This window comes from Tiliqua scincoides, chromosome 2 (genome assembly GCF_035046505.1).
Source record: "Tiliqua scincoides isolate rTilSci1 chromosome 2, rTilSci1.hap2, whole genome shotgun sequence".
In the NCBI taxonomy this organism is placed as follows: Eukaryota; Metazoa; Chordata; class Lepidosauria; order Squamata; family Scincidae; genus Tiliqua; species Tiliqua scincoides.
Window position 1 is genome coordinate 221,081,727 of NC_089822.1, and position 18,767 is coordinate 221,100,493.

At 45.4% G+C, this 18,767-nt stretch overlaps 1 protein-coding gene across 1 annotated transcript in view; it reads left to right on the forward strand.

Annotated features, from left to right (window-relative positions):
* CELSR3 (cadherin EGF LAG seven-pass G-type receptor 3) overlaps positions 1-18,767 on the forward strand; it is a 96,191-nt gene that overhangs the window by 46,895 nt on the left and 30,529 nt on the right. Inside the window, exons 3-16 of the mRNA XM_066612974.1 lie at positions 233-455; positions 936-1,051; positions 3,008-3,096; positions 5,286-5,443; positions 7,766-7,929; positions 8,743-8,868; positions 10,586-10,755; positions 11,220-11,405; positions 12,529-12,639; positions 13,119-13,287; positions 14,084-14,225; positions 15,391-15,511; positions 16,237-16,420; positions 18,290-18,391. Of these exons, the coding sequence (XP_066469071.1) occupies positions 233-455; positions 936-1,051; positions 3,008-3,096; positions 5,286-5,443; positions 7,766-7,929; positions 8,743-8,868; positions 10,586-10,755; positions 11,220-11,405; positions 12,529-12,639; positions 13,119-13,287; positions 14,084-14,225; positions 15,391-15,511; positions 16,237-16,420; positions 18,290-18,391 (2,061 nt within the window). The remainder of the gene's footprint in view (positions 1-232; positions 456-935; positions 1,052-3,007; positions 3,097-5,285; positions 5,444-7,765; positions 7,930-8,742; positions 8,869-10,585; positions 10,756-11,219; positions 11,406-12,528; positions 12,640-13,118; positions 13,288-14,083; positions 14,226-15,390; positions 15,512-16,236; positions 16,421-18,289; positions 18,392-18,767) is intronic.

Sequence of the window (18,767 nt, forward strand, 5' to 3'; positions counted from 1 at the left end):
ATTTTATTTAAGTGATTCTGATCTTCTGAAAAAATAATCCAAATTGCCTTTCTAGAAAATAAAAATAGATATTAAAAGCATCAGCATTAAAAAGCAGTCAACAACACAACCTATCAGTCATAACAAAGCAATCAACAGAACTAAAACTGGATATGTGAATACCCAGAGTTGCAGTCTTTGCCTCTTCCGCTCTCAGAATTCCTCATTCTTTTCTTTGTTCTCTCCCCGATAGGTGACAACTGTGAGGTGGACAGTCGGGCAGGACGCTGTGTCCCTGGTGTATGTAGGAATGGAGGCACCTGCACCAATTCTGCTGACGGGGGCTTCCAGTGTCATTGCCCACCTGGGAGCTTTGAAAAACCTTACTGCGAAGTCTCAACACGCTCCTTCCCCCCCAAATCTTTTGTCATGTTCCGGGGACTGCGCCAGAGGTTTCACCTCACCCTCTCCCTCTCGTAAGTTTCTGGACCAGCAGCCAGCAAGCCCTAGCAAAGTCACCATCTTTAGGTACCATTGGTGACATCAGTCCTGTCACTGCCCTGCCTTTCCTCTGTCATCCTGGTTGGGCTACCTGAGAAATGAAGTCTGTTCAGATATCATCTCCTTCTTAGATATGACCTTTTAATTCAACTGGGAGAAACAGGCACTTCCTTTTTTTTTTGTTAATGCTGCCAGGCACTGTTTTTCCTGACAGGCTTTGACTTAAAAAAACAAACAAACAAACAAACAAACAAAAACTCCTATGCATAACAAATAGAAATTCAGTAAGTGCAGCTTTATCCAGCATGAGGATGCAGTAATGGGTTTAAGATTTGCCAGTCCTATAATCTGTCATTCATACAACTAACTGTACAAAAATGTGGCGCTCTACCTTTTCTACTTAAACCTGTGTGGAAATGTGCATTCTACCTTTAACTGCTTCTACCTTGTCTTAGATTTGCCACCTTAGAGCGCAGTGGCCTTCTACTCTACAATGGGCGCCTGAATGAGAAGCATGACTTCCTAGCTGTAGAGATTGTCGATGGGCAGGTCCAACTGAAGTACTCCACAGGTGAGCGCGTCAGGTGGGAGTATGGTACTTTCATAACGGTTTCTCCAGAGGAACAACTTTAATACATGGAGGATGAAATTGCATGGGAAAAGAACTCATCATTCCAGATTACCTGTTACGATCACTAAGGTGCAGAATATGCCCCTAGTCAAACTGGTTGGCTTTTATCTGAGCAATCTTCTAGTGTAGAGAGTGAGTATGCTTGAGATCTTTAAAGTCCTAGGTCAATCAGAATGTGGTGTCTATTCCTTTCTCGAAAATGGTGGCCAGATTTCCAATCACAGGGAGTATATTGGTAGCCTGGCCAGCATGAGAAGCCATGCAGAACAGGAAGGGAGGGGGGTATGTGTCTTGTTCTGTTTTGTGTGTACATTATTGGCATGTTGGCAGAGGAGTAAGAAAAGCCACAGATGCAGGGTTGTGGACAAGGGTGGTACAAGTATACCTATGAGTGGGTAATAATGTTCTGAGGGACTGCACATGGACAGAGAGTGCACCTCTAGGAGGGCATGGGGTGAACACAAGTAGAGTACCAGGCCCAGAAGATCCTTTGCACCTGACAGGAGGTGAGTGGCTTGGGTTTGTAGTTTGTGACATCTGGCTTGGGTTTCCACACTATGTGTGTAATTGGCGATGCTGCATTTGCAGCCATGAATATCGCGAGGATGATGTATGTGAAAAGCATTGGGGTGGGCTTGGCATTGTAGAATATCATGTTTGAGGGTGACAGCATAAATCACACATAAATGACAGTGTGACGGCACTTTGAACTGCATGTTGATATGCATGGGCATCCTGTATGTCAGTGGGTGAGCTTGAGAAATCACGAAACATTCAGGCTCACAAGGGAACACATTTCCTTGCACAGCAATGTTCAGGTCTGGGTGCCTTTGTATGCACAGGTGCATGCTGAATCTAAAGGTCACTGTCAAATGAGATAACATCTCCAAGGACTATTTTAGTACCCTTTTAATGTCAAGATGAATGATAGGCCTAAGTAAATGGAGAACCACATTCTGTTTTAAGCTGTGGTTTAAAAGCCATCATGTCTTGTGATATAGCAAGACCCCAAACCACATCCTTTATTCATTTAATTCCATTCAACACTGTTAAAGCCTTTTACTGGCTATTTAGCCTCAAAGGCAATGATCAGGTATGAAATAAATATGGTTATGGAAGGAAATGGCCATTGCCTTCAGGGTTCTAAAAGTATCTGACTCAGTAACTTGAATGTGAAAGCAAGCAGCCACCTCAACAGGAACCTGGGAGCATTAAGTCTCTTGTTTGCCTCTAGCTGCCAAAAAAGATTCTGGTGGCTTACTTTATTTTTAGAGTTAATTGATGGTCCTCTCTGCCTCTCTTTACAGTTTAAATAAAGGCAAAACACAGAATTAAAATGGATCACTATTTACCAAATAGTCGTCCTAAAACCCACCAATCACCTCCCAGTCCTCAGATGTCATCCTCCAAAAGAGGCTAACAAGCTGGTACTTGTGCCAATGTTCCTTTTGTACCAGCTGCTCCATGTGGCAATGTCTGGGAAGTCTATGCAAAGATGAATAACAAGGCAGGATTCTTTGCTAGTGTTCCTGCCAGAGAGATATTCTCTAGCTGGTCTATTTGGGCTTATCCCATGAATTCCAATATATGCCCATGAACAGTGAAAGAAAGAGCCTTCTTTCTTTGACATTTTTGTTCTGTATCTTTTCCTCTGAAAGTGTTGATGAAAATACTAACCGAGAACCACAATATGTATCAAAGTTACCTCTTTCTTTCCCCCCTGTGCACTTTGACCCACATGTCTGTATGTGGTGAAGTGTGGGTGATGGTGTCCCGCCAAGCAAGGAGCTCTTGATGTGTTGGAAACAGTGATGTTGCTGCACATATTGTATGTGTTCCCTTGAGGTCGCCACAGTCTGCCTGGCTGACAGGACATGATGTGACTCTGCCTTGCAGGTGAATCCAGCACCGTGGTTACACCCTATGTGCCAGGAGGTGTCTGTGATGGGCAGTGGCATACCATGCAGCTTCATTATTACAACAAGGTACGCATTTGCATCTTTTCCTTTACGTTGGCATTGGTTGAGTTTGAATCCCAGCAAGCTTCCAGTTCTAGGTGTCACTAGTTGCTGGGTTCTTCCCCTATCTTGATGGCTATTATATTCAGGAGACAGTCAGTCCAGGGCATGGTCTCAAAGTCCATGATAGAGCAAACTTGCTGAAGCTAAGCAGGTCTGAGTCTGGTCCATGCCTGCATGGGAGACTGTGTAGGGCCTCATGTTCATTACCTTGAGTTGTACAAAACTAAGACAAAATATGCACTAGTATGGCCAGTGCAAGACTTCCTGATGCAGCAGGCCAAATGCTGCTCCCCTTACCCAATGATGTGCCAGTCTCTGCTCCTCTTACTCTCTCATGCTCTAGCTCAGCACTCTCCTCATTTCCTCTTCCTTTCTGTGCCCCTTTTCAATCCAGGAAGTTGAAGGAGATGGAGGAGCAGTGGTGGCAAGTAGGCAGACAGAAATGGGTGCCCCCCCACCAATCTGCTTCCTGAAGCAACTGCTTTAGTTGGCCTCATGGATGGGCCTTTCTTGTGGAAGGCAAGTGCACACATTACAACAGACACAGACAGTGCGGCTCAAAACTGCTGTCCTTTTAAAGTTTCCCCCATAACATCTAATGCAACCTGCCCAGTGCCTTGATGTCATTATATGTTTCCATATTCCTGCACCACAGAATTGGCTGCCATTGTTGTGAGTGAAAATGTACAGCATAATGACATCAGGGTACATAAGCGAAGATGGGAAAACTCAAGAGAGGACTGTCTTTTTTGGTTTGAGCCCCATGTTCTTTGGAATGTGTAGTTCTGCCATTAGTTGACCAGAGCAGATGCCGATCACAGTTTTGATCTTTGTAGCTGTGATATCTAGCCTCCATCTTTGTCCAATTGAAAGGCTGTCATGATATCAGGGTGCAAGGGACATGTTTCCTACTCTTTGACAAGAGTCAGGCTAGAAGAGGTGGCTAGAATTCGGGCAGGCACGACCTTTATGTTAAGGTGAACATTCAACTTTTAGTGATCGTCCATATTCATGTTTGAATGTTAACAATTCTGGATGAATGTTGTGAAGGTCTAAAAATTCAGAGATGTACCAATGACTGTCAGCAGTTGCTGTTGCATATTTGAAAAGAAGGGAGATATATAAATAAATTTGTTAGCGTTCTTAACATTCCTCTAGACATGTTGCATTTACATAATGCTATCTACATTTACCATATTTTGATTATATAATGAAAATGGCAACTACTTTAAGTGGCAATCCTATACATACTTTCCGGGGAGTACATCTCATTAAACATAGTGGAACTTACTTCTGAGTAAATGTGTATAGGATTGCAGTGTAAATATATCTATAACACTGTTTAAAAGTCCTTGATGAACATCAAAAACGCTTCACCACTTTGTTATAGTGAGGAATTGAATGAATAAATACTTTCCCACATCAAAACTCCTTGCTTGGAGAAAGCTAGTATATTAGGCAGAAAGGTTTCTAGGTTAGCATTTCAGTCTGTTTCTCATAAGTTTGTCTCTAGAAGAGTCAGGGTAGAAGAGAGCAAAGGAGAAATAGCAATGGAGAGGCAGCAATGGAGAGGGGAGAAGGATGCAAATATATAACATTGTCTTGTAAATAAAGACTTTGTTGGGCTTCAAGTGTTGCCTGCTGAATCCTTCTTGCCAGGAACAAAATATTAAAGTCAACTTTTCCCCTCACATGCTACCTTTCTATATGCAAGGATTTATTTTTTTTTAATATGACACATGATCTCTTGTCTGAACTCTGGTACTGTATCAGGAAAGTTGGATTACACCTTTTCCTGAATGTGTGGGATTTGTTTGTTTAAAAGATTTGTATCCTGCCATTCCTATGCTGAAGTAAATGCCCAAGGTGGCTTATAAATACCACATTAAAATGTACTATATGTAAAACCATACATAAAGTCATTAATTAGAACAATAAAACCAGGGGGGGGGAAACTATTTGGGCCAAAGTATTATTATGGAGACACAGGCATCAGAGTTCCGAAAACAAAGCACCACTCAAATGCCAGGCAAAAGAAATGTTTTGAGCTCTTGCTGAAAAGCCATGAGGGAGGGCGTAGCTTTGCTCTTGAGGGAGGCAGTGGTGGCTTTGGTGTTAGTGATGCCTGTTAAGTTCTTGCTTTGTCATTTCAGCCCAAGATCAGCTCAGTGGGATCAGTGCAGGGGCCTTCCAAAGACAAGGTGGCCATCCTCATGGTGGACAAATGCGATGCAGCTATGGCACTGCAGTTCGGCAGTGAGATTGGGAACTATTCCTGTGCAGCAGAGGGGGTGCAGTCCAGTTCCAAAAAGTGAGTGTTTTGCAGGTGTGGCTGGGCCAGAAAGATGCTGCCCACCCTCAAAGATGCATTTTTAAAAGACATCCCTTTATCTCCCCCCCCCCAATCCCCGGGTTTGATCTCCAATTTATACTCCAGTGGGACTGGAAAGAGAAGGGGGAAGCTTGGAGCACAGCCTTGTCATCAATTATGAGCTGCACCCATTCACAGCAAGAGCAGGATTCTTAAGGTTACTGAAATAAAACCCAGCTTGCACGTGCAGCAGAGCGAAGTGATATAATCCTGAGTGGACTGTACCACTTCTGCCTGCACTTGGTTCTTAGGAAATCCTAGTTCCAAAACATGTAAGGCCTGAAAGTTTAAGAGCACCACACTGAATTGAACCCCCTATTATGCAGGGGATTTATAGCATGGATAGAGGAATGCTCTTTTCCCTCTCACACCAGAATCAGGGGACAGCCACTAAAATTGAGTGTCAGGAGAGCTAGAAGAGACAAAAGAAAATATTTTTTTACCCAGTGTGTAATTAGTCTGTGGAACTCCTTGCCACAGGATGTGGTGATGACATACAGCCTAGATGCCTTTAAAACAGAATTGGGGAGATTTCTGGAGGAAAACTCCATCACAGGTTACAAGCCATGATGGGTATGTACAGTCTGAGATTTGCTGGTCGCTCATTATGGGGTAGGGTAGGAATTTTCTTCTGTCATCCGAATTGTCCATGGATGGCAGTTTTTTCGACTACCCCATACTGGTGAGGGAGGGAAGGTATTTTCAGTAGGTTTCATGCATTAAAAATTGGTCACTGTGTTTAATAATGTGGCACAAGTTAAACCCAATTGCAGTCTGGTATCTTTGCTGGGTTGTGTGAGCTTAAATAGAATGCTAGATGCAGGGAGGTGGCATCGAGGTGCAAGTATCTTGTGGTCTTGTGTGTGCTCCCTGAGGCATCTGGTGGGATACTGTGAGATACAGGAAGCTGGTCTAGATGGGTCCTGAGCCTGATCCAGCAGGGCTCTTCTTATGTTCTTATGTAAATGGGTAGCTAGTATGACCAAGACAGCACTGAAGTGATGACACAAGTCTGGCAGCTGCATTTTGAACTCATCAGAGCTTCCAAACAGGTTTCAAAGGCAACTCCAGACAGAGAGTGTTACAGTAATCTAATCTGGATTACTGTATTATCTCAGTAATCCTTACAGCAAATAACAGAGCTGTAAAGTGAACTAGCATTACATGCAAGTTGTGGGAATTGAAACTGTTGGATTGTAGAAGACTCTGGAGGTCAGAGTAAAATGCCTAACAGCATGAATTTGAGATGGAGTTGTCAATGTATATGATCGTTAATGTACAAGATTAACGACCCAATCTTGTTGGCTGTTCACACTGGTGGATTGTGTATTCCGCTGATGTAAATTAGGATTAGGCTGCCCATTTGCTGCCCACATGGAAGTGTGTGTGTGACATCTCCAGGAATAACTTCAGTCTGATTTAGCACATGCAGGAACATATGGATGGAGGGCCTTTGGAAAAAAAGTCAGCTCTGCTATCCCAAATGTGTTACATCCTCCAGTGCAGCCTTTGTCCCCTATTGCCACCATGAATGCCCCCCAAAAACCTGGGCAGAAGAACCCAGCCCCATAACCTGCTCCTTCCTCTGAGATCCTTTCTAAAACAGGAGAGGTGTGGGGTTGCACAAGGAAGGAACAAGGTGAGCGGGTATGGAAGTAGATAACTCATTTCCCGCTTGCTAAGTGGATCTATGTGGCTCCATCCATGGTAGGTTGGAGAGAAGCAGCAGCACACTCAAGGTGAAGGGGTGCCCTAAATTTGCTACCCTCCCACCATTCGCTATGAGCCAGGTGTCATGGATGGGCCAGCCTTACCAAAAATCACCTGCCACTCTGGGTGCTTTGAAAGATTCCTGCTAACTCCGAAGTGGGGAGAATCATAAGACCGAAGATGGCCCCACTGAAAGAGTCATCTGAGATTCAAAATAGAAGGATCCTGTCCTGGTAATGAGAGCAAAAACCAAGAAATGTTTAGAAGATCTGGCATCCCGCCATGGTCCTGCCTGTTGCTGGCTTGCCCCACATCCTGCATGCTTGGCCAATGAGATGATTCAAATCATATGGCTGCATTAATTCCAAAGAGTCTGGGCATGGAGCTTCTGCATTTCTCAGACACCCTTCCCTTTAGACTTCCATTCCTCGCTTAGAACCACCCATTGCTGCACCCATTGCAAAAAACTGACCCATGTGGTGTGTCCAAGGCTGAAACACCAGCAGACAGAAACTGAAGCAAATATCACTCATGGGCCTTTTCTTCCTCCAGATCGCTTGACCTCACTGGGCCCTTACTCCTTGGAGGAGTCCCCAATCTGCCTGAGAACTTTCCTGTGGAGCACAGGGAGTTTGTGGGGTGCATGAGAGATCTGTACATTGACAGTAAACGAATTGACCTGGCTTCCTACATTGCAAATAATGGGACCTCCACAGGTAATGTTGGCTGCTTAACCAGGACTCTTGCAAAATCATTTCTTTCCCAAACTTTTCCTGATGTCCACTGCAAAATTGCAAGCAGCTTGCTTTGGCTGGCTTGAGGGTATCAGGGTATCATAGGGTATCATAGGGTATCATAGAAATTTATATCTACAGAGAGCTATAGAATGGCTTCCCAAACCATCACTGTAGTTATTCCTTAGCCTGCAATAGTACTAGCTGGCCTTTTTCTAGCTGCCCAACTAGCTCTGGCAAGATGTCTGGAATAAGAGAGGAAGTCGGTTCCCTGTGCCCTATGTGTTATCTAGAGAAAGTACATGCCCATTTGGCTGAAGGTTATGCTTGTACTAATATAGATGCCAGTGTTTTTTCACCACCCAAGCAAGATATGTGCCAAACTCTAACCACTGATGTAGATGCAAAAGGCTCTAAATTCCACCTGTACCATTAGAGATGCCACGCCCAATAGGTCTTCCTATTACTACTTGGGGCCTGTATGTTTGCTGTGCTAAGCCAGAAATGCATTGCCATTCTGGGATCTCTGACATTGCCTGGCAATGTTCTGGGATATCAGACTGAGCAGACCCTTGGGAACCATTCTCACTATGTGCTGTAGATTGCAGACATGGGGAGGAAAGGCAAGGAAATAATGACATCAGGAGGTGCTCCTGCTTGTTGTTGGTCTGAAGAACTGCTACAGTTGGAGGCTTTGAATTGTCATAGGAAAATTGGAAGTTGAGGCTGAAATAAATACTATTCTGAGTCACAGTTTGGTCCTGCATCTCCAACGGTGCCATTCCCTGTCTGCAGGTTGCCATGCCAAGCACTCCTTCTGTGAATCAAACCCTTGTAAGAATGGTGGCACCTGCACTGCGGGCTGGTCAACCTTCACCTGTGAGTGCCCTGTAGGCTTTGGAGGCAAGGATTGCACACACGGTGAGTGTAATCTTCAGTGGCTGAAATCTTAAGTGTGTAAGAGGGAGCAGTGGTCTGGGACTGGGCTGTCATGGAAGTCTACTACGGAAAACGTGGATGACTTGCATTTCTGCAGCGTCTGGGCCCAACTCTTACTGAGAGACTTGGATAGGGAAGGAGACTGAGGGCCAGAATTCTTGTGACTCTACTAGTTTCTGTTGTGCTTTTGTCTTTTTAAAATTAAAAAGGCAGACGTAGAGATCTGAATTGAGATTGAAACAGCAACAGGGGCGGGGAGGACATTTATTAAACTCCCCCCTCCCACATCATAACCCTGACAAAAATCTCCCTACCCTACTGCTGTTTCCCACAAGAGGGAAGCTGTCATTGTCAAGGAGAGGAAGGGTTAACTCTCCTGTCCCCTCATACAACAGTCCCTACCCACATCCTCCTAATTAGTATTAAAAAATTTAAACTGGTATTAAAAGGATAGCAGCATAATTATGCTTTTTGGCCTTATGTGATGGACCTTTACTTTGTTATATAACTCTTCAGATATGTCTTGTACTCAGGAACAAATATTCAAGTAAAAACGCACTAAAAATGTCTTTTGTAGGATGCACGTATTCATGAAGCAAAATTTTTCCCTTTCAATTGCCTGTGAATGGTGGCTGAAAATGTCCTCATTTTGGGGCATTTAAAGGGAAAAGCACTTTTAAACATGTGTCCATCCTTCTAAATTGACACAATTTTCCATCAGGCATCTGCACCCAGGTACAAAAGATATAGTAAAAAACAGCCCTCAGTGGTTTTCCACTCAGTGGAATTTGTTAACCGTACTGTTCTCAAGGTATGCCAGCATTTCTCTGGTTATCTCTGCCTCCTACTAGTGAGCTCCTACTTCAGGTTCCTCTGCATTTTCAGCAAGGTCTAAAGTCAAACCCTTAGCCCAGTGGTTCTCAAACTGGGGCGTCGCAACACCCCAGCCTGAAAGCCCAGGGCCCTGCACCTTTAAGGATCGTAGTACTGTGGGCACAGAGGGGGCTTTCCCTAGCAAGCCTTACCTGCTACCAGAGTCCAGGGGGTCCAGGGAACCCCAGAGGGGGGCTCTGCAGGGCTCCTCGCAGCTTGTAAACATTGAACAATGCGATCGCAACCCACTTCTGGGTTGCAAACGCGAAACTGGGTCACGATCGTGTTTTTTCACTATTTCCAAGCTGCAGGGAGCCCTGCAGAGCCCCCCGCGGGGCTCCCCAACCCCCCCCCAGTTCCTGCCAGTAGGTAAGCTTGCTAGGGAAATCCCCCTCTGTGCCGCAGCAGTGCGATCCTGGGGACCACATCGCTGCCTTTCCCCTGCCCCCACCAAGACTTACAGCAACTCAAAATCTCCTTGAGAGTTTGAGAACTGCTGCCTTAGCCCCTTTCCCCTGTCCTAAACCAGTGGTTTATTAGGGTCATTCCTAATGAACATCTCCAACATGATTAGAAAGTGGCCATAAAGAATGGCCATAGTCTCAGTTTCAGTGCCTGGCAGGCCTAGGAAGGACCTTGTCTGAAACCCTGGAGAGTGAGCCCCTGCCAGCCACTGTAAATGAATGAGCTAGGACCATGGTTAAAGTCATGCACCCATAAGTGAAGGCTGAAGAGATTCCAGGCATAGGAAATGAGCTGTCAGACTTCTCACCATCACAACCTTATGCACACTCATCTGACCTCTTGTGTTCTCATCCTTTCCCAGCCATGCATCATCCTCACCATTTCCATGGCAACAGTATCCTTTCCTGGGAGTTCAAGAATGAGCTCAAAATCTCCACTCCATGGTATATGGGCCTGTCATTCCGGACGCGCCAGCAGAACGGAGTGTTACTTCAGGCTCATGCTGGACAGTACGCCACCATACTCTGCCAGGTATTCTCCCGGTACCCAGCTGTATCGCATCTACTGCTCTGGGTGGCTATCATAGCTTGTATCAAATGCCCTGAGAGCTTGATTACAAGTTCACTCCAGTGAGAGAGATCCTTAAAGCTGTTTCAGCCATACTTCCTATGGCATAACCTTGCAACACGGGGTTCCCTTGTCATTTACGGTTTAGGACACTGAGAGCCCAATCCTATGCATGTCTACTCAGAAGTAAGTCCCATTATAGTCAATGGAGCTTACTCTCAGGTAAGTGTGGGTAGGATTGCAGCCTGAATGCTATGGGAATGTTCTATTAAGTGTAGACACCCCCCCCCTTCACCTTAAAGGTATTTGGGGCTTTCTGAGCTCAGCTCCCTTCATTATGTGTAGAACACCCACGGGAATGAGTAGTAGGCTGAGTTGGCTTGGCCTTACTCACTGGGCAGAATATTCTCATTTTGCCATATCTTTAGCTGGACTCCGGCCTGCTCTTCTTCGTGGTGAACAGGGGCTCTGGACGCACTACCAAGCTCCTTATGGATCAAATGCAGCTGAATGATGGGAAGTGGCATGACCTCCAGCTGCAGCTGCAAGATGTTCGCAGTGGCCGAGAGACACGATATATCATTACCCTCAGTTTGGACTTTGGATTTTATCAGGTGAGTCCTGAGGTACGTTATCTACATGCGAAGAAATGCAGTGGGTTGGGATCCTTTCTGTGAATACAGCTTTCCTCCCAAGTCAGGTGTTTAATGTGGCTCTCACTTTGAGACCTCTTTGGCCCCGATTCTTTCCCCTGCCATCAGCACTGATGCAGCCACATAAAAAAGAAATCCTGTGGTGGGGAGGAGTGAGCCAAAGGAAAACAGGAGATAAGTAAAAGTATTTTTTTACTTTCCTCTGCATAAGCCTTGGGACCACCTAAGTTTCCTTGGACATACCCCACTTATTTTGGTGGTATTTGTCAAAGGAAGGAAAAAGATGGGTGAGATTTCTCAAAAAGGGAATAAGATCCAGCGCACACCATTGCCACCAGTCCCATCCCCCTGCCCCCTCCAGCTCCAGTTCCTCCCCCAGAGTGTACAGTTCTACCCTCTCCCACAATCTGTTCCCTGTGCTGGCTTACCTTCTCCAGGGCAGGTATCTGCCTGCAGCAGTGGGTCATCGCCACCGCCGGTTGTGGAGTCCACCAGTGGCATGTTGCGTGCAGTGCCATGTGGCCTGTTACAACAGCAGAACTTTGTTCCGCTGTCATAACTCAGCAGATAGGATTGGGCCATTTGTCTGTGTCTTTATTTCAGTGGCACCCAAAGTCACAACTACTGTGTTCAGAAAACGTGGTCCCCGTCTGGACTGCAGCTTTTTGTTCTGCCTCCATGCGGCTCCTCTCCTGGGTAGGTCTGGGCTCTAGGACACTCTGGGCAGTCGCATCTGTTGCCCAGAGTCCCAGAAGCGTGCACAACAGGATGTCTGGGCAGACATGACTGACCAGGGCATCCCAGAGCCCAGATCTACCCAGGAGAGGAGCCACACAGAGGCAGAATGAACAGGTCTGCTCACTGTGTGAACTGATCCGCCCAAATGCCAGATCCAGCCCCTGGGCCTGAGTTTGAATGGTCCTGCTCTATCTAGTCACTGCTAATACCTGAGAATTCCTTTATGGCACTCAGACAGAATCTGTTACCAGCCTCTCACAGAGCACGACTCTCAGGGAAGTGAAACATTAAGACACAGGTAAGGGTGTGCATGTGAAATTCTTATTCACCCAGTTTCTTTTCTCAGGACACTGTAGTTGTTGGAAATGAACTGCATGGCCTGAAGGTGAAGCATCTGCATGTTGGGGGCATCCTAGAGTCTGGTAAAGTGCATCATGGTTTGGAGGGCTGCATCCAGGTGAGTTCCAGCAAGCTTCCAAATTACAAGCTCTCTGTTCTCAGCCATGTTCCAATTCAGATGTTTGGACAGTGGGTGATGTTCACAAATGGGAAATGAAAACCTCCAAAGCCAGATGTAAGGGCAGAAATTGATTCACAGCTTCTCTTTTCAGGGTCTGTCTGCCACTCTGTATGTGTAGTTCTGTGGGTTACTACAGGAATGCTAGGGCCTCTGAGCCAAGGCTTCTGAGAGGAGAACACAATAAAAAAAAATATCAGCAAAGATTGCTAGCTAATGTTTCATCACTGGCCAAAAGAGCCTTACCCATTTGTCTAAACAGCATAAAAGATAGAGTCAAGGACATTCTTAAAAGCCTGATTTTTTCGATCCAAAATGGAATTTTCAGCTGAATTGTTTCACTGAAAATGCATCTCATTAAAGTCCAGCCCGTCTCTGCTGGAAACCTAACCTGACCGTACTGTTTTCATGGTTTCCAGGGAGTCCGTCTTGGTGACACACTAGTTGGGACTGTGTTACCCAAACCCAGCAGCTCTTTGAATGTGGATGCCGGGTGTAGCGTGCCCAACCCTTGTGACTCCAGCCCTTGTCCAGCCAATAGCATATGCCAGAACAAGTGGCAAAACTACTCCTGTATGTGCCAGCCAGGTAGGAGATGGACAAGCAGCCCAGGCTCTTATTCTCTTTCTTATTCTCTGATCCTCAGGTTGAATCTTTGTGTCAGGTTAGGCTTTTCCTGTTCTCTTTCCATTTTGTTTCTTTTCATTTCATTTCATTGCTCCTTTTAGCATCCTTTCCCTGTGGCCTCTTCTGGGAAAGTGGTGTTCTTTCTGTTGCTGGACCTGAAGGGTATTTTTGTGCAGCACCCTCCATTTTTTCTTCCAGACATAATGGCTCTTGAGTTGTTTTGTGCCTTTAGCCACAGAAATACTTCACCTCTGCTCCCAAACTGAAATTTTTTTCAAAGCAGCAGCTAGATGTCGTAGAGCTTCTTTCAAAAGTACCTATATTTGCTTTTGAATTTGGTCACAGTGTCAAAATTGGGTTTTATACAGAAAGCTCTCAGAAATGACATCAATCAATCACCAAGAGGTGGCGTTCAATACTTGTGGGGATGGTGCCCCTTGTCTTGTCACTTGCTTATGCCACCACACAAGGCTTCCACAAGTAGCCAAGTCCTTTTGAAATGAAAGTGAATCCCCCGATTGGTGTAACTCCAATATTTTGCACAATACTCTATAATCTAGCCATCATTTTTTACTTTCTTTTCTGCAGAACTATAATGGGAGTAGGGGAAAGGAAAATGGGGAGAAAAGTTACTAGGACGTGAATGTGCACCAAAATCCACTTTAGTGAAACCTGGGCTTGGTTAGTGCACTGAACACTGAATGGTCCTGAACATTTGCATTGCTTTTTGCAAGACAATCGCTGTCTGTTGTTCCAGGATATTATGGTGGGAGCTGCCTTGATGCCTGTCACCTGAACCCCTGCAAGAACAAGTCAGTGTGTCGGCGGAAGTCAGGTGCTCCCCACGGTTATGTCTGTGAGTGTGGAGAAAACCACTTTGGGCAGTATTGTGAGCACAGGTGAGGTCAAGGACTGTTCAGGGTATGTGTTTCAGTATCCTGTGGGCTTAGTCAAGAAACATCTGTCCATTTTGACAAACAAGAAGTGTTTGTTTATAGCTCCGGAAGGTGTTATCCTATTTCCTGATTTATATGGGCCGTCCTAGGGATCCCCAGTCATTTATGGGTAGAGCAGACCATGAAATCAGGCTTCCGTTTCAGTTATTGAATTTTGTCCTTTGTCTGTTATCTTGCTCCTTGTCTAATGGCGAATTAAAAGTGTAACGTTGATGTGGCAAATTCACCATGAAGTCTGTTTTTATCATGTCTGTTGCAGATGGGCAGACCTGAACAAATAGCAATCTATCAAATGGAGGGCAGTCCATTGGCCAGTTGTTTGGCAACTGGATTACTGAGTGCCACCACTCAGTACTTGGCGGCAGTCAGGGTTGCCTTTTATGGCACTTTCTCTTGCTGATCAGACTGTCTGTTTAGCTTCTTCTAGCCTGGAGACATGGAGCAAGCATTACATGTGTTAGCAAGGCTATGCCAAATGTTTGCCCATTTTGTTTTTCAGTGTGAAAGTTGTGCTTTGAGGGAAGGGGAGCCCCCCCTCCAAGAAACCTTGTTTGCTGCCATTGTTTCCACAGTCTGCCACTGCTTCTGCACCATTTTTTGAAAATTGGGTCTCCTTTCTGGGGCATAGTTATTCTAGTCAGTTGGGGACTGTACAGTGGATGTGATGACATGACCCTATGTAGCAATCAGATCTGGCAATGTGATGATGCTACAAAGGCCGTTTGGGAGTGAGGCCAATGGTTCCTGGATCAGCACTGGCTTTACTCCGAAAGAGCAAATGTTTTACCTCCTTTTGGAGCAACCCCTGAAAAATCACCAGCAGTGGGAGGACACTTTTTTACCACTGCTGAAAGTGTTTGTGACTATGTACTCATTGCTTTTCTATAGAACATTGTACTCCAGATGATTTAACAAAAATGCAAACCAAACAAACAGTATAATAGTATGAGTAAACCACCACTATCTAAATCCTGAAATTATTATTATTTTTTTAAATTAACATCAGCCAAATATTAGCTTTTGTATTCTCACTCATTAATCAGACCAATGGCGAAGTGGTGCCCTCAGTGCAGAGATCAGGTATCCACCCTGACTTTCTTTCCTGCAGGATGGATCAACAGTGTCCCAAGGGCTGGTGGGGGAATCCAACATGCGGGCCTTGCAACTGCGATGCGGCCAAGGGATTTGACCCGGACTGTAATAAAACCAACGGGCAATGCCATTGTAAGGTGAGGGCACATATATGCCAGTGGCTTGGCAGAAATGTCTTGGAACTCTGCCACCCTTAGGATCTGGAGCAACATTGGACTCTCCTTGCCCGCCATCTACAAAATGCCTTTCATCCTCATTGCTGGTGCTGCAATCTCATTGCTCTCATACCTGCCTCTAGTGACATTTTATTCTGCTGTTCACTTTCACACATTCTCAGGCTTCTTTAATCTGGAGATCATTTCTCTCTCTCACCACCGCCTCCTGGCCTGCCCCCAGCCCCTGATATGACACCACTCCTCCATTTAGAAGGATGCGCTTAGGAGAATATTTTTGAAATGCTCCGAATTTGTGAGGGCCCAGTGAGGATGTTGCTTGTCACTCTAGTGCCTCAGAGCTGTGATGGGCAGGGGAGACCCAAAGCAGAAAATGGCTGAAAACCTCGTGGGAGCTCAGAAGTGGGCAGATCTTTCTGTAATGACAGAAGAAACTGCTTGTGTGGCTTGATACTCTTCCTCTTCTTGTTGGCTGGCTGGGCTGCCTCTGCTTGCTGCTGTCCTAACTGTGCCCCTCTCTTTGTCCCACCAGGCCTCCCTTCTTTTTCCTGCTGTTTCCTTAGGCTCCTTTTTTGGACCCTGTCTTTCCCTTTGCCTGCAATGTTGTTAGCTTTTCACTCCCTTTGCTCCTCGTCCTGCGTCCCAAGTCTCTAACCACCTGCCCTGCCCCTTTCCCTTTTTCCCCACAGGAATTCCATTACCGTCCAAAAGGGAGTGACACTTGCCTTCCCTGTGACTGCTACCCCATTGGCTCCTCCTCCCGTTCCTGTGAACAGGAAATGGGCCAGTGTCATTGCCGGCCAGGGGTGATTGGCCGACAGTGCAACGGTTGTGACAGTCCTTTCGCGGAGGTGACTCCCAGTGGCTGCCAGGGTAAGTTTGTGCCAGGGAGGTAAGAACAGCAGATGTTTTAAAATAACGCTGAAGGCTCCTTCCCTGACATCAAAATGGGACGATAACCAAATAGCTACCAGCAGCCCCAAAACTGCTGGTAGCTATTTCTCTTTCCTCCTCAGAGCTGATACAAAAACGGAGAGTTTTAAATTAAGCAGCAGTGGGTGGAACTACACATTGGAGGAAAGGTGTGCAGCTGCTAGCATATTTGAGGGAAACAGTCTGTACTCTCCCTAGAAGTATGTCCCCTCTCCTCTCAGTAGCCCATGGCTTTAACACATATACCAGGGGCAATGGAACAGGATAGCTTAGACTGATTCTTCTTCATGATAAAAGTTTCAGCAGTAGAACTTCAGGAAAGATGGCAGCTTATAAATAAGTCTCCAGAGTATGATTGTGGTGTCCTTGGTTCTCTCTCTCTCGCTCGCTCTCAAAAGTAATATACAATATTCACAATAAACAGTGGAAAAGGTTGTACTCAATCATTACATTTGTTATTTCAGGATTGAATAAATATTACCTGTTTTTCAATAAATCAGTCTTCCTATTCTTTGTTAGTTATTTCAGCATAATTAATTTACTTTATTTTAGGGTGGTGGTTCCCAAACTGTGGGTCAGGACCCACTGGTGGGTCGCAACCTGATTTTTGGTGGGTCGCCAAAAGGGTGATGGAAAGATCAGATAACTAATTGCCCTGAGGCTGTTCAGAAATCAGATACTGTAGTTGCTAATTACCCTGCAAAGTGTTCAGCTCCTACAGTTTGCAAGCATGTGTAAATATAGGGAGATAAATGTTTGAGGGTCTTTTTTCCAATTATTACAAATAAAATAAAATATTATTTCTTTCTACATCTCTTTTTTAAAGTCAGGTAAACCTAGGCGGGTCCCATTGGAGTGTCATTTTAAAAACTGGGTCGCACTGCTAAAAAAGTTTGGGAACCACTGCTTTAGGGTGTCCTTCCCTTCAACTATTATCCACAAACTGAACTTCAGGCAACAAATTTGCATAAATTCCACCAGTTTAACTCCACGTTTCAGATTATTCAAAAGTAGAATCATTAGATCTCTTGGCAACTCACATTCTAATTCTTCTTCATTCGTTCTGTATATTTCCGAAAATAATTTTGGATTTTGTCACAATGCTAGCCTATGTGCAGAAAATCTTCTACCCCATTATATCTCTAACAGTGCAATCCTAAGCTGCCATAAAGCACGTTTGCACCTCCTCACGAAGAAGCTGTGCCTGAATCCAGCCTCCGTGGCAGCTTGCGCAGTGAGCCTTGCGTTGACCCAGTTGGGCTGACGCAAGGCTCTGGGATGGGTAGGGAGGAGGCGGGAAGAAGGTGGGATGGAGGCGTTCCTGGGTGGGGGAGGGCAGGCAGTGGGCAGGCCTGGAGGCAGGCGAGCAGGGAGTGGAAAACAAGGCTGGCAAAGGAGGCAATTCCCCATTCCTGGGGAGTTCGGAGCGGCTTGAAGCTGCTCCACTCTCATCAGACTTGCACCATCTTCAGTGGCGGCGTGGGTCCAAGAAGACCTATAGGGGCCAGGGCACCTTATCCATGAGAAAGTTTTCCCTTAGTGGCTGAGCCGCTTATAGCCCCTATCCTGCGCTGGATACAGCGCAAGCCTCTTGGCTTGTCTGTTCCAGCGCAGGGTAGGATTGCACCCTAAATGTTTTGAATGGGTATAGTTTTTTGTTGTGTATATGATTTTAATTAAATGTCATTGAAACATAGTTTTATACAGATTCTCCTTCAACGTTAGACCAAATTTGAGGGATTATTGGCCATCTCTTTGAACCCCTTTCCTAGACTCCACGTGACTTGGTTTCTGTGTTTGCATTCACAGTGCTGTATGATGCTTGTCCTAAATCTCTGAAAGCAGGAGTATGGTGGCCCCAGACCAAGTTTGGCTTGCCAACTTCCATGCCTTGCCCCAAAGGTTCATTGGGTAAGTGTTTCAATTTGCAGGCAGATGTGTGTATGACGTTCAGGGTGGATTTGTCTTATCAGCAGACTCAGAATGATACAAGTCCCTCTTGTCCTGAAACACTACATGTCTTTTTTTCCCCTTGGCTTATTTCGGCATTAGATGTTTGCTGAAAACTGTTATTACCCATGAGCTTTTGTAGAAATGGAGACTGATGAAATAAACTCAAGGACATTTGTTTTCTTGGCAAGCAAACCACAACAGAATAGTTATACGAACAAATAGGAACTTTACTTGTGCTGCAACTAAATTTCAGGACTGAGGAATTCAGAGTATGAACCTCTTCACCACAGAACCTCTGAGCTAGTTATGAACCAAGCACAAGAGCCTGCCTCCC